The sequence below is a fragment of the Pomacea canaliculata genome, linkage group LG12 (genome assembly GCF_003073045.1).
Source record: "Pomacea canaliculata isolate SZHN2017 linkage group LG12, ASM307304v1, whole genome shotgun sequence".
Taxonomy (NCBI): domain Eukaryota; kingdom Metazoa; phylum Mollusca; class Gastropoda; order Architaenioglossa; family Ampullariidae; genus Pomacea; species Pomacea canaliculata.
Genome location: NC_037601.1, coordinates 1,151,682 through 1,178,224, shown reverse-complemented (window position 1 = coordinate 1,178,224; position 26,543 = coordinate 1,151,682). Strand labels below are relative to the sequence as shown.

At 50.6% G+C, this 26,543-nt stretch overlaps 2 protein-coding genes across 2 annotated transcripts; both read left to right on the top strand.

The window, feature by feature from the left end:
- Nucleotides 1-594: 594 nt before the first annotated feature.
- On the top strand, nt 595-4,655 carry LOC112577290 (ovochymase-2-like). Its single transcript, XM_025260341.1, has 8 exons — nt 595-667; nt 967-1,104; nt 1,716-1,934; nt 2,398-2,566; nt 2,787-2,911; nt 3,328-3,474; nt 3,604-3,752; nt 4,116-4,655. The coding sequence occupies exons 1-8, from the start codon at nt 595-597 to the stop codon at nt 4,263-4,265; spliced, it is 1,170 nt and encodes a 389-aa protein (XP_025116126.1). The 3' UTR covers nt 4,266-4,655.
- A 4,087-nt stretch (nt 4,656-8,742) lies between these two features.
- Nucleotides 8,743-24,260, top strand: LOC112577289 (transmembrane protease serine 9-like). The gene is made up of 14 exons (XM_025260340.1): nt 8,743-9,226; nt 11,623-11,745; nt 12,362-12,554; nt 13,039-13,169; nt 13,730-13,897; nt 14,400-14,548; nt 15,079-15,241; nt 18,308-18,343; nt 18,696-18,830; nt 19,289-19,460; nt 20,061-20,194; nt 21,222-21,365; nt 21,855-22,003; nt 22,596-24,260. The coding sequence occupies exons 1-14, from the start codon at nt 9,139-9,141 to the stop codon at nt 22,764-22,766; spliced, it is 1,956 nt and encodes a 651-aa protein (XP_025116125.1). The 5' UTR covers nt 8,743-9,138; the 3' UTR covers nt 22,767-24,260.
- Nucleotides 24,261-26,543: the final 2,283 nt, after the last annotated feature.

Below are 26,543 nucleotides of genomic sequence, written 5' to 3'. Positions count from 1 at the left end.
CATGTAAGTAAAACAACAAAACATTTACACGACCCAGAAAACGTTTGGAAATAAATGTCTCTCTCACCACTGAACACCTTGACCTTCAGCACGACATCCAGGCGTTTGTGACACAGACACGAACTCAGTGAACTGTTGATGTCAATAGGCTGCTGACGTCAATATCAGTCAACTGCTGACGTCAATAGGCTGCTGACGTCAATATCAGTGAACTGTTGATGTCAGTAGGCTGCTGACGTCAATATCAGTGAACTGTTGATGTCAGTAGGCTGCTGACGTCAATATCAGTGAACTGTTGATGTCAGTAGGCTGCTGACGTCAAGATGTTGTATGACAGCTCAGGTCAAGATACCTGAGAACATTCAGCAAGTCTGGTTAAGGTGAGACCTGAGGTCACAGAGTGACATCATAGTGACATCATAGTGTCATCATAGTGACATCATAGTGACATAGTGACATCATAGTGACATCATAGTGACATAGTGACATCATAGTGACATCATAGTGACATCTTAGTGACATCATAGTGACATAGTGACATCATTCCTGGCTCCTTCTGTTTCTAAGGACACGTGGACATTCCAGGAGGCGAGAATGAAACTCACGAAGCTGCCGCCATTGCTGATTTGTCTGCCCCTGGCCTGGGCCCAGTTGTCGTTCGTGAACCGTGAGTGACTTCATTTGTGTAATAATGATTAATAATAACACTGAGCGCACGTGAGGCCAGCAGTCAGGTGGTGTGTGACGTCAAGACCAGTGACTGTAACCACAGACAGGATGTGCGTGCGTGCGCACGTGTGTGTATGTTTTGGCGTGTGTGTGTGTGTGTTGGTGTGCACGTGCGTGTATAAATATTCGTGTGTGTGTCTGTGTGCGCACGTGTGTGTGTGTATATTCGTATGTGTGTTGATGTGTGTGTGTGTGTTTGTGTGTGTGCACGTGCGTCATGCTGCATGTGACGTGCAGAGCTGCAGTGCGGCAACCCTCTGAGCGGCGTGTGTCGCCTGCAGTGCCTGAGCACCGAGGTCTCCGTGTACCCCGCCACCTGCTCCCTCTACTCCTTCTTCTACGGCACCATCTACCAGCGATGTGTCACCTCTCACCGTGAGTCCACTGGGTGCAAGTTCGGGTGGGTGGGCGTGTGAGAGAGTGAGTGTTCATGTGAGTGGCGCTCACAGCTTTGTTTACCTGAGTTATTTGTGTTCTATCCACTGGCCAGGATAAACAACAGAAATAAACAGTATCACGAGCCCGGGTGAGTGAGTAGGGGGTTGTGGGTTCCACTCCAGTCCACTCACCACTCAAGGTAAAAATCTCATCCATGGAATGGAGGCAGCCGTACAGGTGTGATGACGTGCGACAGGCGGAGATCACGTGAGCAGGTGTTGGACAGACTGACAGAATAACTGCCGCCTACAGCACGAGCTTCACCACACTCCACACACTCCACACTCCACACACTCTCCACACACACTCCACACTTACTCCACAGCTGGACACGAGGGCTTGACATGCGCACACGATACGGAAATGCGACATAAACATCAGTAATAAGCTGAGTAATGTTGTCAACAAATAATAAAGACCTTGTGTGTGTCTGTCTGTGTGTGTGTGTGCCTCTGTGTGTGTGTATGTGTGTTTGTGTGTGTGTGTGCCTCTGTATGTGTGTCTGTCTGTGTGTGCCTGTCTGTGTGTGTCTGTCTGTGTGTGTGCAGCCTGTTGCTACTGGTCGGGTACGTGTCAGGGTAGCTGTACAAGCGGCCAGGTACAGCTCAGCTCCGCCGCCACCTGCAGCAACAGCGGTGACGTCTGCTGTATCGCCAGCACCGCCGTCACTTCCGACACACCTGTACTCACTGGCACCTCCATCACAGCCTCCACCACAGCCTCCACCACCACCTCTACAGCCGCCAGCGTGGCCAGCAGGCAGGGAGGTTGGTGTACATACAGTACTTACAGTGCTTACAGTGCTTACTATGTTTACAGCGCTCACAACACTATGTTTACAGCGCTCACAACACTGTGTTTACAGTGCTCAGTGCTCACAACAATATGTTCACAGTGCTCACAACACTGTGTTTACAGTGTTTACTATGTTTACAGTGCTCACAACACCGTGTTTACAGTGCTCAGTGCTCACAACAATATGTTCACAGTGCTCACAACACTGTGTTCACAGTGCTCAGTGCTCATGAAATGTTGATCACAGTGTCAGTCGTGTTCTTTGACTGCTAAGTATTCGGAATTCTCTGGAACACCCTTATGCAAGATTTTTGACATATTAACGCCCTCCTGCTACCCATCATCATCATCATCATCATCATCATCGTCATCATCATCGTCATCATGAACGCCATCCACTTATCGAGGTGAACACTACTCAGCTTGTGGCAGCCTGACGGCTGTACTGCCCCGCGTGCTGGGCGGACGGGAGGCGGCACCGACTGACTGGCCCTGGATGGTGCGCATCACCTACACCACCACCGCCACCACCACCACTGGCTTCTGCGCCGGCGTCTTGGTGGACTCCTGACACTGTCGTCACAGCAGCGCACTGTGTACAAGGGTGAGTTAGGGGTACAGGCTGTACAGGGTGGGTAGCACGTGTGTATAGACTGTACAGGGTGAGTTAGGTGTACAGACTGTACAAAGGTGAGTAACATGTGTACAGACTTACAGGGTGGGTAACACGGTGTACACTGTGCGAAATACGTGTGTGTACAGATTTACAGGGTGGGTAACACGGTGTACATGACGGGTAACACGGTGAAACTGTCGGTGTGCAGACTGCCGACATCAGCGATTCAAGTCCGGGTAGGAGAGTACGACCTGTCCACCCTGGACATCGGGGAGGAGGTGGTGAACATCGTGTCCTACTCTGTGGCCCCAGGCTATGTCCGTGGGGTCAGAGGTGGGTTGTGTAGTCTGTGTGTGTGTGACTAACTGTGCCCTGTACCCGGGGTACATCCCATCGCAATCACGAGTTGTGTGGACTTGACCACAGCTGCCGATGTCTTCGTGTTTGGTGTGTCTATATGTACGACCATTAGGCACGTGGACATAAAGGTAGACATGACGTGAGAACACGACGGTAGACAATGAAGTAGACACGACGGTAGACAATGAAGTAGACACGACGGTAGACAATGAAGTAGACACGACGGTAGACAATCAAGTAGACACGACGGTAGACAATGAAGTAGATACGAAGGTAGACAATCAGGTAGACAATCAGGTAGACAATCAGGTAGACACGAAGGTAGACATGCGATTAGGCTAGGAGGTGTGCATGTAGAGTGACGTGCAGCTGCTGCTCCATGTTTTCAGGTGCTGACCTGGCGGTGCTGAAACTCGCGCAAGCTGTGACGTTTACCGACCGGAAGTTGCCGGCCTGTTTGCCGGACCCCACCATCCCCCTGCGCTCCCCTTCCCAGTGTTACCTGGCCGGCTGGGGCTACTCCGAGGTGGGCCTGGGTGAGTGACAGGTGCTGGTCTGCATCCATTAGTCTCTGCTGGTCACCAGTTGTCCTCTCCTCTTGCATTCTCCTCCTCCTGCTGACAACGTCACCATGAAGAACGTCACTTTCCTGTCTCTGTACGCAGGTCAGAGGTTGCGGTCTGTGAACACCGTGCTGCTTGACCAACCCACGTGCGAGGCCCAGATCCGAGCTCTGGCGCCCAGAGAGGCCGTGCTTCCTGCGGACCTGGTGTGCACTCTCAACCCTCCAGCAGCCCCGGCCGACGGTTGTGTGGTGAGTAGCTGATGGGTCTGGTGAGTAGCTGTTAGGTCTGGTGAGTAGCTGATGGGTCTGGTGAGTAGCTGGAATGGTTGTTAGGTCTGGTGAGTAGCTGATGGGTCTGGTGAGTAGCTGATGGGTCTCGTGAGTAGTTGATGGGTCTGGTGAGTAGCTGGAATGGTTGTTAGGTCTGGTGAGTAGGTGATGGGTCTGGTGAGTAGCTGGAATGGTTGTTAGGTCTGGTGAGTAGCTGATGGGTCTGGTGAGTAGTTGATGGGTCTGGTGAGTAGTTTCAGCTCACTAGTCAGTACAAGTAGTTGTCACGTTCGTTGAAATGAATGCAATGGCGGGAATGAAGGTCGTTGCCTCGTGTTGCAGTTTGACGATGGCGGGATGCTGGTCTGTCTGGACATCAGAAGCCGGTGGGCGCTGGCTGGCATCATGTCTGAGTATTCATGCGGAAACGGAGTGCCGGTACTTTTCACCAACGTCAGCAACTACACCGACTTCATACTCAGCCGCCTGTAGGTGGAGGGTGTGACACCATGACACCATGACACCATGACAACATGACAGCATGACCGCCATTTTGTCTCCCCACCAACGTCAGCAACATGCAATGATGAGGCCTGTCGTCTGCAAAGTGAACCCCACACAATGGTGAATGTGTAGACTGCTATGTACCTACCTCTCACAGAGTTTACACACCATTACACAATGCTGAATGTGTAGTCAGCTATGTATCTACCTCTCACAGTGTTTACACAACATTCATGTCAAAACATTGGTAACAACACTTGTGTGACATGTTCCACGACTGACAGTGGACTTCAAGCCCCGGTGTTGTCACACCTCGTGTCAGTGGACTGTGTACATCAAACACTTACCTGTGTACATAAAAAAAACTTACCTGTGTACATGTGTACATCAAACGCTTACCTGTGTACATCAAACGCTTACCTGTGTACATCAAACACTTACCTGTGTACCTGTGTACATCAAACACCTGTGTACATCAAACACTTACCTGTGTACATCAAACACTTATCTGTGTACATCAAACGCTTACCTGTGTACATCAAATACTTACCTGTGTACATCAAACACTTACCTGTGTACCTGTGTACATCAAACACCTGTGTACATCAAACGCTTACCTGCGTACATCAAACACTTATCTGTGTACATCAAACATTTACCTGTGCACGTCACGCAATAAAAATGTATTTGACACACACTCAGTGTTTTTTCAGTGTTCATCCTCTGTCCTCACTGTTTTCTGCCTTGTCCACCTTACTTTACATCAAAGTACTTATCAGACCTCAACAGAGGTTGTAATGATGAGCAGCAGGCCTCATCGTGACGTCACACATCAACTGACAGACAGGCTGACATCCACCGCCACAAGACTTCACATGCTCGGAGACATTGGCACTCACACATCACACACATCACCAGGCCTGACGAGAGGGGGGGACAGGGGGGTCTGGTGTACCCGGGCCCGCGGCTGTCAAGGGGGCCCGACCTTGGTCAGTGGATTTTTTTTTTCTTCTTCTCCTTTTCTTTTTCTTTTAAAGAAAGGTCTAAGGACAGAACACCCAAGCATTACACATGCAGAAGTTGAGTTTGAGTGTAGATATTGAGATTCGAATTGTAAACATATATTATATACTGGGAAAATAATTTACGATTACAAGTACAAGGGGCCCGGAGGCCGGAGAGGTCGTCTGTCCTGGGGCCCGGGCTGGCTCTCGGCGGCCCTGCACATCACACACACACACACATCACACACATCACAGCTCGTTACTGTCCAGTGACCACACAGGTAGCTGTCCTCAGTCCCTAACCTTACAAGGCGCTGGCGGAGGCGCTTCCCACAGCTCGCGGGTGGGCAAGTTTCACGGGGTGAACTAGCGGGGTGTGGTCAGTACCCGGCCTCTACTGTGCGTGACGTCACGCTGCTTGTTGTGGCATTTGTGTGGGTTCACTGGGGCTTAGCTCTCCAACCATTCATCTACCATTTAGTCACTAAAGTGCGCCACAACTACGCCATCTACTCACCACAACAACTACCTGATTTTCACCACAAACACGTCATCATTCACCACAGAGCCTTGCAAGCTGCTCACCACAAACATGGATGTTACTCATTACTCACACTCACTACTTCGCCACAAACATGTCCTGCCATTCACCACAAACACGTCATCATTCACCACACCCCATGTCCTGTCATTCACCACACCCATGCCCTGCTCGTCACCACCAGTGTTCTTTGCCTCCCTCCCTCTCCTCCGAGTGTTAGTCAAACAGACGAAGTCTTTGTTCTTAATGTCCGCCGCCGTAGTCTGCGCACGCAGGTCGGCATTTGCTTCCGTAAGCTCGGCGGAAGTGGAGGACAAAGGCTGCGGGAACTGAAGCAAAGGGTCTTCTCCTTTCACAGGACGTGTAGGTGTCTCGCGTGACGACGTTCAGCACGTGACGACATGTGCACGCGCCAGCAGCGGACGGAGGCTTTGTGGCGAGGGGTCTGTGTAGTCGCGGCTTAAGTCGCGTCGTTTGAGAGGGGACTTTCATGTGGGGACTCGTGGGGGAACTCCCATGTGGTCATGGAACACGTGGTAATATGTCACAACCTCACAGTGTGTAGAAGTGTGTGAGTGTGAGTGAGAGACAAAGGACACAAACAAAGAGAGGGAAGGAAAGCCAGAGAGCCAGACACGGAGGTGAGACCATCGATCCACACGAGTGGAGGGCAGAGAACCTACGTCACATATTGACCCACCTTGGTGTGACGTATGTCATACGGGTGTTTAACACGGCCTCACAGTTAATATTTTAGCAGCAGCGGCCATTAGTGTTGAAATGTTTGTCTCGCCATTGTTGAGGCAAACAGCGAGAAGACGTTAGCGAATAATTTTATTAATACTTCGTCTTGTGGGCCGCTGGTAGGACAAAGCGTTTTGTACATATATATATACACACAGACATACACACTGGTCCACGAACACGTACACACACATTAAATACACTCTACCATTCACACCAAGACACAAACACCCTCACACCCCGCCCCCTCCACACACAAACCACACAGACACACACACAAACACACAAACACCACGCAAGGGATGTGAATATGCAGCAAGACCATCGCCGACGTCTGTAAAACTGAGCTGTGCTCATCCAATTGGTCTGACGCGCGGACACACGTATAAACTACGGGTCTACTACGTGTGTACTACGTGTCTACTACAAGAGGTGAACGTTGAGCTGTTTACGAGAGTTTACAACATTTTCCCAAACGTGAATGAGTAATGCCGTCACGTGTCTAGAGGCCACAAATACCATCATGCACCGGAAGACAGGTCCAGCCCATGACGTCACTTGTCCATAAGACGCGAGGGACAATGAAGAGAATTTGCTGGAACCCTGACACACAGGATGTGACCTCTGACACTGTCAAGAGTTGTGGCCTTGGCCTTCATGCTGGTCAGCGGTGACCTGCGCAGTGCATCGTCGCCGGTGCATCGTCGCCAGATCATCATCGTCACGTGACAGGTCCTGGCCGCTGTACTCGCGTGACGTCACAGTGTGGTGCGAGGCGAGTAGCCGCCCCTGTGACGGCCATGACAGCCATTTTGCTGTTGACGGCAGGCGGGCCGCAGCTTTCACGCCTCCAGCAGCGGAGAGTTGACGGTGGGCTTACACTCACACTTTTTTTCTCCTTCCTTCCTCACCTGCCGACTGTAAAAACTGCAACAGGCATTCCCACTCGGCCTCCCGATCCCTGCTTCAAATTCCAGCCGGAACCAGCACAGCGTCCCCTACCGGCCTGGGGAAGGGAGTTATCTGCCTTTGCTCGTTGTCTGCTAGAAACAATGTGTTGAGACTTGCATGGGGTGACGGGAGGTCGGTGGCGGGTACGTGACGACAGGTACAACGACTTCTAACTGACCAGCACACTGACTGCAAGGCGAGGTTCCACCCAAATATGTCTTGTGGGTCAGCAAGGAGGGGAGGTGACCGTGTTGACACGGATGACATCAGCAGAGACAAGAGCTAATCACGTGGTTCAACACAGAGCAGTACCATCAGGACTACAGCCAGCCAGCCAGCCAGCCAGCAGGTGCTTAGGTGTACTTCACACAAACAGTTTAGTTCTCACTGTCAAGTCCTTAGTGGGGTGGCTTTGTCTGGAGTCTGTCACTGGGCATCCTGGACATCCTGGAGTGTCCTGTCTAGTCACCGGACATCCTGGAGTGTCCTGTCTACTCACTAGACATCCTGGCGTGTCCTGTCTAATCACTAGACATCCTGGCGTGTCCTGTCTAATCACTAGTCACCCTGGAGTGTCCTGTCCAGTCACCAGACATCCTGGAGTGTCCTGTCTAATCACTGGACATCCTGGAGTGTCCTGTCTACTCACTAGACATCCTGGAGTGTCCTGTCTAACTCACTAGACATCCTGGAGTGTCCTGTCCAGCCACTAAACATCTGAATGGACTGTCCTGTGTCGCTGAGGCAGGGTACCTGCGGACCAGGCTGATTGCTAGGAACTGTGACTAGACTATACCTGACAGGATGCAGTCCGACTGTAGTGTCCACCTGTCCGTGTGACGGCCACCTCAGCTCACACAGCCCCTCCAACGACGTCTGCCTCACGTGCGGACAGAAGACAGAGCCCCCAGCGAGGGGGAGGGGGAGGTAGGGAGGCAGGGGCCCCGGCGGGTATAAAGGGAGCGTGTGACGGATATAGAGAGCGGGCAACAAGGGGGATCACTAAGGCCGCTGTGGCTGGTGTTTACTCTTGGGGCTGATTAGGAAATGTGCTTTCAATTCACCTGCACTCGGACCGGCGGCAAACTACACAGCGGCCCCTTCACCGCAAAGTGCCGGGCCTCGCAGCCTGGGAAGAACAAAGCACAAAGGCCCGAGCCTTACCTATCTTGGCGATAGGTAAGTGGGTAGAGATGGGGCTGGGAGGGGAGAGGGTACATAGGAGGGTTGGAGAGGATGGAGGGACAGAGCTCGAGACTCCACCCCCATCAAAAATTGAAAGCATAATGTCGTGATAGAACACCTTGAGAGAATTTTATATTGGGCGTGGCCGCACGACGCTCACCTGGGTGTGTGACAGGATGTGATACACACGGCCATCACCTGGTGACAAGCTGCTTTTACTTCTCAGCAGTCAACCAGGTGAAGACTGTCGGGGACCAGGTGATGCTGTCACTTCTGCCCTCACCTTCTCAGGCAGAGTACTGTCTGTGACGAGGCTTCCTGTCTGTGACGAGGGTTCCTGCCCGCCACCTCGTGTGCCAGACTCCAGACGGACTGCAGGCTACAGCAAGGGGAGACCTCGCTACCCGCCACACCCTACACACACCTGTACGGCATCATGGGACAAGAGTTGCGGGTGGTTTTCCTCCTTTTGGCACTGAGTGGATTTTCACCCGGCCCCTCACTCGCAGGCCCGTTGTTTTACTGTGAGTAGCTCTCTCTTACCGTGTGTCTCTCCACCCTCACCTTCTTGCACCTGGTGTGAATGTGACCTCAATAAAATGTCTACAGGTGTGACAGTCACAACTGTTGCGTGTGCTGTTCGCACGACAGATGCCGAGTACATCGTCTGTATTTCTTGTCTGCCTGGGACAGGACATGTACTCACTGACCTCCATTTCCACGCGCGCAGACCATCTGTACCTGTAGTCACACCTGTACATCAGCATCTGTACCTGCAGTCACACCTGTACATCAGCATCTGTACCTGCAGTCACACCTGTACATCGGCATCTCTACCTGCAGTCACACCTGTACATCGGCATCTCTACCTGTAGTCACACCTGTACATCGGCATCTCTACCTGCAGTCACACCTGTAGAACATCTGTAGCCTGTACAGTGAGAGTCGTGACTGTATCAGGGTGTCAGTCAGTCGTGTCGGTCACCTGGCCGCTCGTGCGGTGACAAGCGAGGTCACGAGGCAAGCAGGAGGTCAAGGCCAAAGGCGGTCAGCAGGAGGCGGAGCTCGTCAGAAACAAGGAGCACGTGCTTCCTAGGTGTCGCTTGTGTCGTGGCAGTGACATGTCTATACACACGGTATACCTATAACAGAGAGAGTGTGTGTCCGTCGTTGGACGGGTATTTACACGGGTGCCTGTATAGCATTGCTAGCTAAGGTCATGTACAGCGTGTACACCCGCACTACCCGTTGTTCATCTGTCTGCACACCTGTGCACTCGTCACGTGACACTCTACTAAAGCGTGGAACGTGTTTGTATTCCACGTTTGAAAAGCCAGTCGGACCGTTTGTCTATGCGCCTAGTTGACCGTGGACCTGCTGACTACGGAAATCCTACTCGGGTGGATCGTTCAGCCGCCGACTGAGAGATGTTTTTATTTCACGAGGCTCGAGACATTCGTTGAGTTCGTGTCCTCAGGGTCTGACGGAGGCACCAGTGTCCGCCATGTCTGCTGACCTCGTCTTCCCTCATGTGGACCTCGCCTCCTCTGGCAGGTCTTCTGCTGGCTTCACCCGGGGTGGTTTGTTCCTTTGATGCTCTAGCACTTCTTGGGGACAACAGTGGGACAGGTGAGCCACGTTGATGTCTTCAGGCAAGATGTCTCCACACCTGGCACCTGTCAGCGAGTAGAAGATGACCTTTAGCTGCTGTGTGTGTATATATTATATAACCTCGTGTAGCTCCATCATGTGTATATGTATATTTGTCTATATTTGTGTATATTTGTCTATATGTATATACACATAACCACGTGTAGCTGCCGGCACACGTCCCCTACTTTGCTCTTCACACACCCTACAGGTCTGTTTATCTCGATACCTGTTGACCTGTTAGAGATGATGAACATAGTTTTGCTGGATTCTGTTGTCAGTTGGTTTACTGGAGTTTTGTCACCGTCACGTTTGGTCTTCAACAGGAGTGAATGTTTGGACGTTTGATGTGAAAGAGATCACTCCACTCATTCCTTTCCCCGTTTGTGTGACAGATTCGTTTTGTCTTCTTTGTCTTCTTTGACTTGGAGGCGATACCCAGGCCGAGCTGGAGGACTTGTGTGACCCCAGCATCTGTAACTTTGCTGCTAACACCAGTTATGGCAACGACTCTCATTTCGTTTATTTCTCTGCTACTTTCATGTCGGGTGGGCAGAGTCACTGAGTGGTGAGAGCGCATGACAACAGAGAGGAACTGACTGGCTGGACCCTCCTCCCTGTGATGTGCAGACAGGAACCCTGGTTTATCGGGGAAGGTACAGGCGACAACAAGAGAGAAGGTGGGGGGGGGGGGGGGTTCAAAGTTCAACATAACCTGACGCTGGCAATGACCCTGACGGCTCCTCGCGCACTAAGCACGTGCACCCCAGTTACGTACAAACTTACAGCCGCAGCTTACAACGTCCCGGGGGGCGGGACACCCACAGTTAGAACACAACACGTCAACCCGCCATGAGTGACTGAGCGTGAACCTTGGGTATTCCGGGTACCTTGTGAGTAATGTACGCTGTGTGTGCACGACGTGTACTGTACGTGCTGGTGAGTTCATGCTGAACGTGTTGGTGAGTGAGTTCACGTGACGTATACTGTACGTGTTGGTGAGTGAGTTCACGTGACGTATACTGTACGTGTTGGTGAGTGAGTTCACGTGACGTGTACTGTACGTGCTGGTGAGTTCACGTGACGTATACTGTACGTGTTGGTGAGTGAATTCACGTGACGTATGCTGAACGTGTTGGTGAGTGAATGCGTTCACGTGACGTGTAATGTACGTGTTGGCTAGCCTTCACTACGTTTCACACTGTGATTGCTGCCTAGCAGAGGAAGATAACGAGGACAATGACCTCTGACCTCTGTGTGTCGTCTGCAGACTGCATGTGGCTCAGGAATGGCGCGTGCAGGACGAGCTGCGGTGCAGGTGAGATGTACTACTCCGCCCCCTACCTCTGTGCCGGCAGCACTACAGGCACCAGGTGCTGTGCCCCTACACCACGTAAGTTGTTGTAACAGTCTGTGGTGTAGTCACCTGTAGTCTCTAGCACTGTGTAGTCGCTGTTGTAGTCTGTAGTGTGGTGTAGTCACCTGTAGTGTCCACCACTGTGTAGTCGTTGTTGTAGTCTGCAGTGTGGTGTAGTCACCTGTAGTCTCTAGCACTAGGCCAACAGATATTTGCAGTAAGACATGAGAGACGATACAACAACATATAAACAGCGACACCAGTACACGTGACAACATCTACACTAGCTGTCACAGAAGTGTGTGAGGTAGACGTAAGGCCTTCCACAGGAGAGAAGAATCATTGTTGTGAGCCACGTCACGCTTGGCGACTGGACATTTCTAGAAACACCAGCCGCCTGCTGAAATCATGCCAACATGCAGCTGAGTGTCAACCGTGAATGTGCAACTGCTTATAGGGCTAAACCTTGTGGGGCTACTGGCCCTCCTAGAGAAAATGGTTTGTCTCGTGTTGTCCCTCCTAGTGCCGTAGTTTGTCTCCTCCGTCCTAGTGCCGTAGTTTGTCTCCTCCCGTCTAGTGCCGTAGTTTGTCTCGTGTCGTGTTGACAAAGGTCACGAGTGTTTAACTGTTGCATCATCTTGCTGTGCTGCAGCACCTCCACAGCCGACGTGCGGCTTGCTGGGGGCCAACGTACGTCCCCGAATCGTGAACGGTAGCGAGACGGCCAGGTGCGAGTACCCGTGGATGGTCTTCATCAACCTCCTCAACTACGTCGGCAACCGCTGCGGCGCCAGCGTCATCGACAGCAGACACATCGTCACCGCCGCCCACTGCTTCACCAACCCGTAATATTCACGTACACTGCTTCTCACACCTGTCTTACACCTGTCTCACACCTGTCTCACACCTGTCACACTGTTCACAACACAATTCCCACACCTTACAGTTAGTACCCACTGTCCCTGTTTGACTGCACGTGGCTGACACTAGAGGTCAGTGTAGCAGCTACTCTTAGTGTCAAGACAACATTTCTACTAGCACTGTAGAAGAAGTAAGAAACAGTACCACGGACGATTTCTGCACACACACGCAGACGCACACGCAGATACACAACACAATTGCAGTCAGATGTCACGTGACTACATCACTACATCACTAACCTCTGATAACAACTGTTGCTGCCACTCCCCCCAAGAGGCGATGTTTCATCGGTTTCCGTCAGAAGCTGCCAGGAAAGCACGGCGCAGGCTCAGTTCTTTAGTGTGTTGTTGCTGCTGTTGCTGTTGTTGTTGTTTGTTGCTTGGCTACAGACCCTTGTTACACTTGCAGACCCTACGTCAACGGCAACCCACCCATCACTATTGGCGAGTACAACCTGTCGCAAGCAGCACCCGAGGACAAGTACACGACCACCAACTACCAGATCATCATCCACCCGGACTACGACAGGGTCCGCTTTTGTGAGTCACCTGCCACCCGTCACGGCTTCAGTTGTCTTTCCGATGTTGCACACGACACCAACCTCCTCTACCTTGTCACTGCCAAACCCTTCATCTCTCCTCCCAACTCAACCATCTTTCCTTCATCAGTGTCTTCAGTCACCTCTGCCTGTCTATCGTCTGAACCGTCACAACGATCACTTGTCTCCCTGTCAGCTGCTGACCTGCCCTAGTGAGTGCCCCTGTAACGGGATGAAACTTCCTAGCAGGACTAAACTTCTCAGTATAGTCTGCGCATGCGCATGAAGCGAAAGTTCACTTCGTTATCACTGCATAGCCATTTTTTTTCTTTTCTTCGCCGAGTTAATAAGTAAAATAGTAAAAGTAACAATGTTATAGTAAATCGGCGAAGAAAAGAAAAGAAAAAAATGGCTACGCAACGATAACGAAGTGAACTTTCGCTTCATGCGCATGCGCAGACTATACTGAGAAGTTTAGTCCTGCTAGGAAGTTTCATCCCGTTACACCTCCCCCTGTCCCTCCCATCACGCTGTGTGACCGACAGGTGCTGTGTGTTGCAGTCAATGACCTGGCCATCCTCAAGCTGTCCACCCCCATCGACTTCAGCCGCTACACGTGTGTCCGCCCCCTCTGCCTGCCCCCCAGAGACCAGGACTTTCCTCTCGACTCCCGGTGCCAGGTGGCCGGGTGGGGCGTCATCAGGGAGGACGACAACATCAAAAGCCTGGGTACGACTGCAGTCGCCACCGGCAGTTGACAGTTGTGTGTCATGGTGTAGCCTGGTAGACAGTGTGTCACAGTCTGTCATGTTGAGTGTTTGTCTGACCCTTGAACTATAAATGTAGTCGCCAGCAGTGGTAGTTGTCGTCCATGGCGCTGTACTTGTAGCGCATTCATCTGTTGGCTTTGTGGAGTACATGCAGTACATGCAGTGACCTTTTGCTGTCTAGATGACCTGCTCTTGTTGATTATTACAGTTTGACCTTTCACCCTCTAGGTGTCGCTGCCGGCTGGCGGGCAGTACAAGTCACGTGTTCTCAACATTTCCAACCCGCTGTCGTAGCACAGATCTGCTGTTGCTGAATACAAAGTGTACTCGTCTACTGTGTCTGTCCGTCCATCGCACTCACCGTTGCCCACAGTCCTGTCTGTCCGTCCATCGCACTCACCGTTGCCCACAGTCCTGTCTGTCCGTCCATCCAACTGTCGCCACCTGTGTGCCTGTTGCAGTGGACCCCAGTGTGCTGCCCACGGTGTTGAGGAGTGTGTCGGTGTCGCTGGTGAGTGACGCTCTGTGTGTCGAGCATTTCCGCGACTACTACAACGCCAGCCACGAGATCTGCGCCGGCGACCTCCAGGGCCAGAGGGACTCCTGCTTTGTGAGTACCTCCAGGGTTAGTCAGTAGCCAGTAGTAGCATGGACTGGACTGCTGTCACGTGACATTCATAGGTCCATGGACTCTGGCAGCTTCATGGATTCTTGTAACCACAGGCTTGATGTGTGACTAGCCTATAGCAGCGATGGTTCATGCGATGTAACGCATTACACCACGTAGTCAAGCGATGTAACGCATTACACCACGTGTTCATGCGATGTAATACATTACACCATGTGCTGTTGTTATGTATGTAATATCACACTGTGTATGATTTCTCTAGAACTCACTACACCATGTATTCCTGCTATGTAAGTAACATCACACTTTATACATTTGCTCTGTAAGTAACGTCACAACGTGCGTGCTTGCTATGTCACTCACTACACCACACATCTCTGCTATGTAGCAGCTCATGACACTAAATAATATAAATACATAATAAGACAGACAAAGCTGGCAGACAGACAGGTGAAGCCCACAACGACAAACAATTACTCACCATACGTAACAACTTGTGGTTTCCATGGCAGGGGGACTCGGGTGGCCCCCTCATGTGCAGAGGCAGCTCGGGGGAGCAGTATTACATGGCGGGGGTCATCTCCGTGGGCGGAGGGTGCGCTCGGCTCAACACCCCGGCCATCTACACCCAAGTCACCTCCTTCCTCACCTGGATCAACGAGGTCAGAGGGCAGAGCTAGGCCGCGCGCCGACCTCCGTGACCTCCTCAGTGCATAATATTAATTAATACAGAACGCGGTGTGTGATTAGCTTACATGGGGGACCGCTCATACCGTGCTGTCTGCGGGTAGGGAGGGTGGGTAGCAGCTGTCACGGCCTTTCTCTTTCTACCCTCACTCTCTCTCTCTCACTCACTGAGTAAACCTCTCTCTACTCTCTCTCTCTCACTCAGTCAGTAAACCTCTCTCTACTCTCTCTCTCTCACTCAGTCAGTAAACCTCTCTCTGCTCTCACTCACTCTCTCTCTCACTCTCAGTCAGTAAACCTCTCTCTACTCTCTCTCTCTCACTCACTGAGTAAACCTCTCTCTACTCTCTCTCTCACTCAGTCAGTAAACCTCTCTCTACTCTCTCTCTCACTCAGTCAGTAAACCTCTCTCTGCTCTCACTCACTCTCTCTCTCACTCTCAGTCAGTAAACCTCTCTCTACTCTCTCTCTCTCACTCACTGAGTAAACCTCTCTCTACTCTCTCTCTCTCACTCAGTCAGTAAACCTCTCTCTACTCTCTCTCTCTCACTCAGTCAGTAAACCTCTCTCTACTCTCTCTCTCACTCAGTCAGTAAACCTCTCTCTGCTCTCACTCACTCTCTCACTCTCAGTCAGTAAACCTCTCTCTACTCTCTCTCTCATCAGTCAGTAAACCTCTCTCTACTCTCTCTCTCACTCAGTCAGTAAACTCTCTCTACTCTCTCTCTCACTCAGTCAGTAAGCCTCTCTCTACTCTCTCTCTCTCACTCAGTCAGTAAACCTCTCTCTACTCTCTCTCTCTCACTCAGTCAGTAAACCTCTCTCTACTCTCTCTCTCACTCAGTCAGTAACCTCTCTCTACTCTCTCTCTCACTCAGTCAGTAAACCTCTCTCTGCTCTCACTCTCTCTCTCTCTCACTCTCAGTCAGTAAACCTCTCTCTACTCTCTCTCTCTCACTCAGTCAGTAAACCTCTCTCTACTCTCTCTCTCTCACTCAGTCAGTAAACCTCTCTCTACTCTCTCTCTCTCACTCAGTCAGTAAACCTCTCTCTACTCTCTCTCTCTCACTCAGTCAGTAAACCTCTCTCTACTCTCTCTCTCTCACTCAGTCAGTAAACCTCTCTCTGCTCTCACTCACTCTCTCTCTCACTCAGTCAGTAAACCTCTCTCTACTCTCTCTCTCAGTCAGTAAACCTCTCTCTACTCTCTCACTCAGTCAGTAAACCTCTCTCTACTCTCTCTCACTCAGTCAGTAAACCTCTCTCTGCTCTCACTCTCACTCTCAGTCAGTAAACCTCTCTCTACTCTCTCTCTCACTCTCAGTCAGTAAACCTCTCTCTACTCTCTCTCTCTCTCAGTCAGTAAACCTCTCTCTGCTCTCACTCACTCTCAGTCAGTAAACCTCTCTCTACTCTCTCTCTCACTCACTCAGTCAGTAAACCTCTCTCTACTCTCTCTCACTCACTCAGTAAGTAAACCTCTCTCTACTCACTCACTCTCTCACTCAGTCAGTAAACCTCTCTCTGCTCTCTACTCACTCTCTCTCTCACTCTCCTGTCGTCCCACACGACGCCACATTTCTGTGTGTGTCACAACAGCATCTCAGGGAACTTTTGTTTCGCTAAACTGTCGGTCCTGTCTGAAAGGTCAGCTACTAACTTCCGGGTCACTGTCGTCAGGGTCATTTTCTTCAGGGTCACTAACTTCAGGGTTGTTAACTTTCGGGTCCTTCAGTTCAGGGTGTGTTAGGGCCTGGCGTACCCAGGAGGCCGTGTATCGGTTGCCATAGCAACATGGTGGGGCTGCTAGAGGACGATGGTCATTGACCGAGCTTTCAAAACACATGTCAGGCAAGATGGCACTGGTAGAGCTGCATTAAACTTGAGAATTGTGCTCCTCGTGTTATTGTTGTTATTTGTGTGTGTGACTGCGTGTAGCGCTCGTTTGTGTAGCACCGACACAGTGTGTGGCACTAGTAGTGGTGTGTAGAGACTAGTAGTGACGTGTGTATGGACTAGTAGTGGTGTGTAGAGACTAGTAGTGACATGTGTAGAGACTAGTAGTGGTGTGTAGAGACTAGTAGTGACATGTGTAGAGACTAGTAGTGGTGTGTAGAGACTAGTAGTGACGTGTGTATGGACTAGTAGTGGTGTGTAGTGACTAAGGACACTAAAGTGTGAGTAGGGACTACAGACGTGTGTAGCACCGACACTAGTAGTGACGTGTGTATGGACTAAGACGTGTGTAGCACTAACGTGTGTGTCGAGACAACGTGACCAACAACACTTTGACTAATTATGTTTCTCTCTGTGTGTGTGTACATGCGTGCACGCGTGGACTATCTGGTGGTCTGCCCTGGTGGCTCACACAGCAAGCACTGCAATAGCACCCACCCCACCCACCCCAGCCACCCGTTACATCCCTCGTGGTGTTTGGCTGCTTGATTCTGCTGGAGGAACATATCCACAAAGAAAGCGCATGTAGCGGGAACGAGATTCGAACCCACAGCCACAGATTGTAAGAGTGGAAGAGAGGAAGCTGTGACGGCGCCCATCGTGGACACACACACAGAGTGAGAGAGAGATGGAGGGAAGTTGGTGAGAGAGAAAGAGGAGCAGAGGAAGGGAGTGCCTGAGTAGTGTCACTGTCACGTGACAGTCTTGACCGCGCTAACGGGGGGGACAGGGGGAGCACACAGGCTGGCGCTGAGGTCAGATGCGACTAGAATGCACAATGAGGGACATCATTAGCCTCCCTTTCTCCTCCCTGCCGGGTGGCTGTGCATACACTCATACCTGCCCTCGGGTATGGCGGCCGCGGGTATGAATGTTGTGTGTGGAGGCGCTGTTGGCACAGACCATGGTGTGTGTGTTCACAGCTACACGTGTGAGCAGTAGGTCAGTGTCACAATCACAGCTTCACAAGGTTCACATCATCCACAGACAGGTGAGGACAGGTGAGGACAGGTGAGGACAGGTGAGGACAGGTGTGTAGTGACAACATGCGTGTGACAACCAGGGTACTTCTACCTCTGCTGCTGTCGGCGGGAATAGCCGTCTGCTGGGCCAACCTTCGCGGCAGCTTCTTGTGTAAGACATCTGTGTGTGTGTGTGTGTGTGTCGTACGTGTGTACGTGTCTGTACATAGATACATAGCTACATATATATGTGTCTGTACATAGCTACATATATACGTAGATACAATATACATGTCTACATGTGAGTTGCTGAGTGCACGCATGGTCACGTGTGTTTATTGTTCTCACTCATGTGTATACGACGATGGAGTGAGTGACAAACAACTGTCGAACAGATATAAGTAGCTGTATGTTGTTGTCATACCACAAACACACAGACACACACACAAACACACAAACACACAGACACACAAACACACACACTCACTACCAGGTGTCAGCAGCTGTGTTGTGTCGTGGTGCAGACTGCATGGTGCTGCAAGGTGTGTGCAGGACGACGTGCCAGGAGGGGGAGACCTACTACAGCGCCGACTACCTGTGCGCCGGCAGCACTGTGGGCACCAAGTGCTGCTCCCGTGTCTCCACCGCCACCAGGCCAGGTACGACCTCACCTGTCTTCTCGCGCCGACACTTCCCCCAACTTCCTGTGTTGTGACGTGTTGTGACGTGCTGTGAGGACGTTGTGACGTGTAGTGAGGACGTTGTGACATGTTGTGACGTGCTGTGAGGACGTTGTGATGTGTAGCGAGGACGTTGTGACGATGAGACGTGTAGTGAGGACGGTCAGCCCAGTGTTTGTGAGGAAGTTATGACGTGTTGTGAGGACGTTGTGATGTGTAGCGAGGACGCTGTGACGTGTTGTGAGGACGGTGTGACGTGTTGTGACGTGCAGTGAAGACGTTGTGACATGCTGTTAGGATGGTCTGTGACGTGTTGTGACGATGTTGTGACATGCTGTGACGTGTTGTGAGGACGTTTTGACGTGTTGTGAGGACGGTCCGCCCCGTGTTTGTGAGGACGGTGTGAGGTGTTGTGACGTGTTGTTGCTGTGCCCTAGCCACGTGTGGTGTGGGAAGCAGTCTGGCTAGCCGCATCGTGCACGGCCAGGAGGCGCTGAGGTGCGAGTTCCCCTGGCTCGTCTACATCAACCTCAGTGAAGGCGGCAGCAACCGCTGTGGGGGGAGCCTCATCGACGACAGACACATCATCACTGCCGCCCACTGCTTCAGGTACGCGTGTTCTTCTGACGTCACCGCACGACGCTGACCACCGCGACATTGCCGCTGACCTTTGCGATAAGTAGAGGAGGTCACGCATACAGGTTATGGGAGGTCACAGCTAGTAGGAGTAATGTGAGAGAACATGATGACGTCACACGTGTATATCAATCAGTATCAGCATCAACTGCTGTCCCCTGTCATTGAGTCCAGAAACTTGCAGCAATGAATAACTATTCAGTGTCTAGGGTCAAAGTTCAGGCCACCCTCAATGAGAATGCCAAGCGCCGACAACCGATGACTAGGGTTGTGCGCTGTACAAAGCCTACTGTAGTATTAACAACGAATTGTTTGCTGCTTTCTATCAACTAGTGCAAATTCCTCACTCGCTCCAACGGTCACGTGAACGCGATGTTGAACAGACCGACTGTAGCTCGCATGCGTTCACATCGTGATGGAGCTTTCCACAAACAAATTGTCGGCCGTCTGGTGGTGGCGCGCGAATAGAAATACTGACCACGTGTCTGTCAGCCTGTCACCACCTGTAATCAGTCCTGACGCCGTATGTGTCAGCCTGTCACCACCTGTAATCAGTCCTGTAATCATTTGCAGCTCAGTCACCAGCGCCGCGCCCGAGATCGTGGTGGGCGAGTACAACAGGAATGAGACAGGCCGACCCCGGGAGAAGTTCGCCACCATTGAGTATCGAGTCATCGTCCATCCGGCTTTCAATAGCCAACACCTGGGTAGGCAATGCTTTCTGCTTATTGGCCTCTGAGATGGTCACGTGACTGGACTAGAGGCCACTAATGTCATCATCATCATCATCATTATCATCAGTATAGATATGTGTATTATTATAATCAGTATTAGTTATGATAATCAATGCTAGCTGTATAAACATGTTTATTATGATAATCAATGCTAGCAGTATAAACATGTTTATTATGATAATCAATGCTAGCAGTATAAACATGTTTATCATGATAACCAGAATTAGCAGTATAAACATGTTTATTACGATAATCAATGCTAGCTGTATAAACATGTTTATTACGATAATCAATGCTAGCAGTATAAACATGTTTATCATGATAATCAATGTTAGCTGTATAAACATGTTTATCATGACAACCAGAGTTAGCAGTAGACACGGATACACAGAGCATAGCAGCCTGCACTACGCATGCGTTGTCAGCTTGTCTCCCCTGTAGTGGAGTCGCTGAGCCACTCTAACCGGCGCCAAGTGGTTGTGTAACACCGGGTCTGTGTAGTGTACTTGCCACACGGGGGCGCTGCATGCAGAGCACGTGGATTGAAGTCTCCGTGAAATGTGAAACCGTCTGATGTTTGGACAATGTTTGTACTGCTTCGCTTCACCTACAGATGGCGCGCGCGCGTGTGCGTGTGTGTGTGTGTGTCTGTGTGTCTGCTTGTTTGTGTGGTCGTGTGTGTGTGTAGTCGTTTGTGCGTGTGTAGTGTGTGATGTGTGTATGTGATTGTGTGGACATACGGGCGCATGCGTGACGTGTGTATCTGTGTGCGCGTGGCTGTAGCTCGCTAGTTGTGAGCACCTGCTGACACACGAGTGTGATGTCAAAGAGAAAATTGTAGATGTCAGGAGCAGACAAAAGGGGAGATGACTGCATCGGCAACGAGAGACCAAGTCTGTCGTACGCGCATCATCATCATCATCCATAATATATATCTATATTGTCGGGTTTTGTGCTACACCTGTCTCCCTCTCACGCACTCACCTGTGTGACGTCACAGTGAATGACCTGGCCATCGTGAGGCTGACCACGCCCATAGACTTCAGCCGCTTCACCTGCATCCAGCCCATCTGCCTGCCGACCTCGCAGAACCAGGTGACCCCGGTGAACACCCAGTGCAAGGTGGCCGGGTGGGGACAGGAAGGTAAGGGAGTGAAGTGAGCAGCCTGAGTACGTCGTACCCCAGCCCACCCCCCACCTCCCCACCTCCACATTTCACATCGTCAGCGTCGTCATGTCATTGGTGGGCGTAACATCACGTGCTCAATAACACTACACTGACTACAGTTATTATTACTCGTTATGTGGCTGTCTGATTTGTTGTCAGTGAAACACTTGAGCTAGTGTTTAATGGTGGAGCTATGTAGCTCACTTTATTGTTGTTGTTATTATCATCATCATCAACAGTATAACACCACCATAAGATTGTAGTTCATGTACAGGTGGAGCACAGTGTAGAATATGAAGACTGTTATTACACGGACCTGTGACAGTAGTGTGACACGTGACAGTGTTAGATGGACAGGTTGTTGTGACACGTGACAGTGTTAGATGGACAGGTTGTTGTGACACGTGGCAAGTAGCGAGTGTGGGATGGCTGGACGACTGACCGGCTGGCTGGCCGTGTGAGCAGGTGAGACCTCCTACGACATGCCGGCGGTGCTGAAGGCGACCAACGTGTCGGTGCTGGAGGACGCGCTGTGTGCCGCGCGCTACAACGACTACAACAGCGCCATCGAGATGTGCGCCGGCGACCTGCGCACCTCCCACGACTCCTGCTTTGTGAGTCAGTTGTAGCCACTGGTAGTTAGCTGTACCCAATGGCTATAGCCACTAGTCACTGGTAGTCAGATTTAGTCACTGATTTAGTCCCTGTAGTCAATTCTAGCTGTAGTCACTGGTAGTTAGCTGTAGCCAATAGCTATAGCCAATGGTAGTCAGCTGTAGCTATTCACTGTTAGCTGTAGCCACTGTTAGCTGTAGTCATTGTTAGTAACCTTTAGCCACTGTTAGCTGTAGCCATTGTTAGTTACCTTTAGCCACTGTTAGCTATAACCACTGCTAGTCAGCTGTAGCTATTGTTAGTTACCTTTAGCCACTGTTAGCTGCAGCCATTGTTAGTTACCTTTAGCCACTGTTAGCTGTAGCCATTGTTAGTTACCTTTAGCCACTGTTAGCTATAACCACTGCTAGTCAGCTGTAGCTATTGTTAGTTATCTTTAGCCACTGTTAGCTATAACCACTGCTAGTCAGCTGTAGCTATTGTTAGTTATCTTTAGCCACTGTTAGCTATAACCAGTGCTAGTCAGCTGTAGCCAGTGTCATTGGTAGTGAAGTGACCGTCAGGATCGTGACACCAACGTTGTGTGTGCAGGGCGACTCGGGTGGGCCCCTCATGTGCCCGGAGGGCCTGGGCCCACAGATGCAGCTGGTGGGGATCATCTCGTACGGCGACGGCTGTGGGCGGCTGGGTACAGTGGCTGTGTACACACAGCTGTCGGCCTTCCTGCCCTGGATTCGTGACGTGGTCAGCCGACCTCTGTGAGGCCAGGAGACGAACCGCCCGCCATTAGCTCCAGCTGCTGACAGCTGCCGGGTGTTAGCTGTGGATAGTTCCTGTCAGTTAGCTCGTCACACTTCCGGTAGCGCATGACACTTGTGATGGAAGTTAGCTGTTGGTGTATTTCAAGTGTTGACACTTGCGTCGTTAGCCAGGTCATTAGCAGTTTACTGATCTACTGAAGACCGTTAGCCTCCAAGCGATTAGTCCACACTTAGTGTAACAACTTAGTGTAACAACTTAGTGTAACAACTCTGTTATCCTAGCGAGTAGCACACGCGCCGAGAACACTGTACCTCAAAACATTTCAAATTTACTGCCGGACACAACGATTGGTCACGTGGCCAAGCACACTGTACCGCCAGCGGCTAGTCGTTAGCACGATGTACCGAGTGTGTACAGTACAGTGTCAGTGATGTCATGATGTCAGTGATGTCAGTGATGTCAGTGATGTCATGCGTACAGCAACAAGTCAGTTCTGTCAGTCCGTGGTCTCAACACTGTGCAGTGTGTACAACTATTTCACCTGAAAGTGTCTGTGAAGTCTGTCTGTTCACACCTGTCCGCACACTGACGACTGCGTGAAGCAAGGGACATAACTCTGTTTTAGCTTTACGCCGCGTTAACGTCGAAAGGGAGACAAGTGGAAGTCAAGACCATGGAAAACAAGAAAATCTGTCCACCAGTCAGCTGTCAGTGTGTGTCATGACGTCACTGCTACCCACGCTGTCAGCTGTCAGTGTGTGTCATGACGTCACTACCACTGAATGCTGTGACGCAGTCATACGCGACACGAGAAAGTTTGTGAGCACAGGCTGACATAACATTGTTGTCATGGGAGCGGGTTAGTGACGCACATAGAAATACTGCTGTTGATGTCATACTAGCTGTACACAAATATACACGGAGCTAAAATTAGATACATACTGCTGACAATGTCACCTAAACACAGCTGTACCACTACAAACAGCTGCACACTAATATAGACACAGCTGCACACCAATATAGACACAGCTGTATACCACTACAAACACAGCTGTACACTGATATAGACACAGCTGTACACTAATGTAGACACAGCTTACACCACTACAAACAGCTGTACACTAATGTAGACACAGCTTACACCACTACAAACAGCTGTACACTAATATAGACACAGCTGTAACTAATATAGACACAGCTGTACACTGACATAGACACAGCTTACACCACTACAAACAGCTGTACACTAATATAGACACAGCTGTACACTGATATAGACACAGCTGCAAACTAATATAGACACAGCTGTACACCACTACAAACAGCTGCACACTAATATAGACACAGCTTACACACCCACAACCACAGCTGTATACTAATATAGACACAGCTGTACACTAATGTAGACACAGCTGTACACCACTACAAACACAGCTGTACACTAATGTAAACTCCCTTAGAACTGTTTCTGAGAAAGTAAACTTATTTTCACTCCAGCTGAGTTGTTTATCTCGAGTAAAGAGTTCTGTCTGCCTGACCTCTTCTTTATACCATGTCTGTCTGTCTGTCTGTCTGTCTGTCTGCCTGCCTGCCTGCCTGCCTGCCTGCCTGCCTGCCTGCCTGTCTGTATGTCTGCCTGTCTGTGCCTGTGCCTGCCTGCCTGCCTGCTGTCTGTCTGTCTGTCTGTCTGCCTGCCTGCCTGTCTGTCTGTTTGTCTGCCTGCCTGCCTGTCTGTCTGTCTGCCTGTCTGTCTGTCTTCAATGACAAGGAAGACAACTTTCACTCACATGAAACACCCTTCTTCATTAATATTTGCTTCCTGTCAACGTGTCCCCACCCGCCACCCCGTCTATCCACCCACCCGTCTTGCACACCCCGATGTCTTGCCACTGAGTCCACATGGCAGTGACACATGACACAGGTGTCAACAGGTTCGCTTGCACCCTGAGCCATCACACTTAAACGTCCACGAGGCTGCAACATTCTTTTGAAATACCACGATTGGAATAAAATGCTGCCTCAGTAAATAATAATAATACAGTGTAATAATACATTGTAATAATAATACATTGTAATAATAATAATAATTTACAATTATAGTATAGCGCCTTCACAAAGAAGAGCTCAGAGCACTTTACAGTAATGATACACAAACTACGTCATTAACAACCATGTCACATTCACAGATAACAGACTCATTTGTACAACAAACAGCACTGACTGACAGACTGCACTGACAGCACTGACTGACAGACTGCACTGACAGCACTGAAACCACTGACAGCACTGACAGCACTGACAGCACTGACTGCACTGACTTACTGACAGCACTGACACCACTGACAGCACTGACAGCACTGACAGCATTGACTGCACTGACAGCAGTGACAGCAGTGACAGCACTGACAGCCCTGACACCACTGACAGCACTGACAGCATTGACTGCACTGACAGCAGTGACAGCACTGACAGCCCTGACACCACTGACAGCACTGACACCACTGACACCACTGACAGCAGTGACAGCACTGTGTTGCAATGAGAGAGTTGGCAAACAACAAGGGGAGAGCATCCTAAGGATGGTGTCGTCAGCACGAGTGACAAGGACTCGTTTTGAAGGAGATTTTGTCTCCTCATTATTCTTCTCCAACATCGTCTCCATCACCCTGTCCGTCCCGACATTCCTCCTCACGACCTTTGACCTGTAATTTGCATCGTGTTGGTTATCTGAGAGAGGAGTCCCATCGCGACTACGTGCTTCAGACGACAAGCGCCAAGTCTTTTGTCACCAACATCCGGGTACTGCTCCAGGCCTTGCTCCCAAGTCGCGCGGATCTGTTTGCTGAGAAAACTGGGGTGGGTTGACAAGAAAGTACCCGGATTGAAGTAGTGGCCGTGTACACTAGGAGGACTTTGCTTTCAACTGCAGCCGGCGTCTTGTGGCACGTGTGGACGCTGGTGCTGCTGGTGGTGGTGCTGCTGGTGGTGCTGCTGGTGCTGGTGGTGCGGCTGGTGCTGGGCGGCAAACACTGGCGCCACACCCGCGCTGTGTACCCGGCGCCAAGACAGTGCAGTCCGCTGTTTCTACAAGACCCGACAGTCGTCCTCACTGGGAGCAAAGCTTTGTTTGTACACGTCGCCTTGAGATTACCTCCCTTCATTGTCCACGCTAACCCTCCGTCACTGGTCCTTAGTCTACAGTCTACAGTCTACAGTCCACACTAATTGTTTGCTGCCAGCATCACAGGACACGTGACTCACATCTTCCTTACTTCATTGGTCCTTTGATCTCAGCAACGCACACTGTGACTCAGTCCTTTCTTACTGGGGTGATGGTGTGTCCATAGCAACAATATGGTGTGTCCATAGCAACACAGTATGGTGTGTCCATAGCAACACAGTGTTGTGTTCATATGTGTCCATAGCAACACAGTGTCTATGTGTCCATAGCAACAGTATTGTGTGTCCATAGCAACACAGTGTTGTGTTCATATGTGTTCATAGCAACAGTGTTGTGTGTTAATAGCAACAGTATTGTGTGTCCATAGCAACACCGTGTCTGTCTTTTGTTGTCCGTTGTTTGTTGCTTGTAACTTCTGTCACTCATCTTCCTCTCGATGCTTTGCTCCTACTAAGTAACTAAGACAAACATTTTATTTTCTTGTTTCTCTAGCAACACAGACAGCAGGACTCGGATCTGTCCTAGTCAGTCGCTGGCTTGTAACAAAACACGACAACAAGTGTGACGTTTATGTTTAGTTTAATGTTTGTTGCTGG

Bases quoted from the DNA above. Each gene is read 5' to 3' on its own strand.
- LOC112577290 (XM_025260341.1), top strand. From the start codon at position 595: ATGAAACTCACGAAGCTGCCGCCATTGCTGATTTGTCTGCCCCTGGCC. The intron at 1,935-2,397 runs GTTGGTGTACAT...TTGTGGCAGCCT, and splicing joins CGTGGCCAGCAGGCAGGGAG to GACGGCTGTACTGCCCCGCG. The intron at 2,567-2,786 runs GTGAGTTAGGGG...GTCGGTGTGCAG, and splicing joins GCAGCGCACTGTGTACAAGG to ACTGCCGACATCAGCGATTC.
- LOC112577289 (XM_025260340.1), top strand. From the start codon at position 9,139: ATGGGACAAGAGTTGCGGGTGGTTTTCCTCCTTTTGGCACTGAGTGGA. The intron at 13,170-13,729 runs GTGAGTCACCTG...TGTGTGTTGCAG, and splicing joins CTACGACAGGGTCCGCTTTT to TCAATGACCTGGCCATCCTC. The intron at 21,366-21,854 runs GTAAGGGAGTGA...CCGTGTGAGCAG, and splicing joins GGCCGGGTGGGGACAGGAAG to GTGAGACCTCCTACGACATG.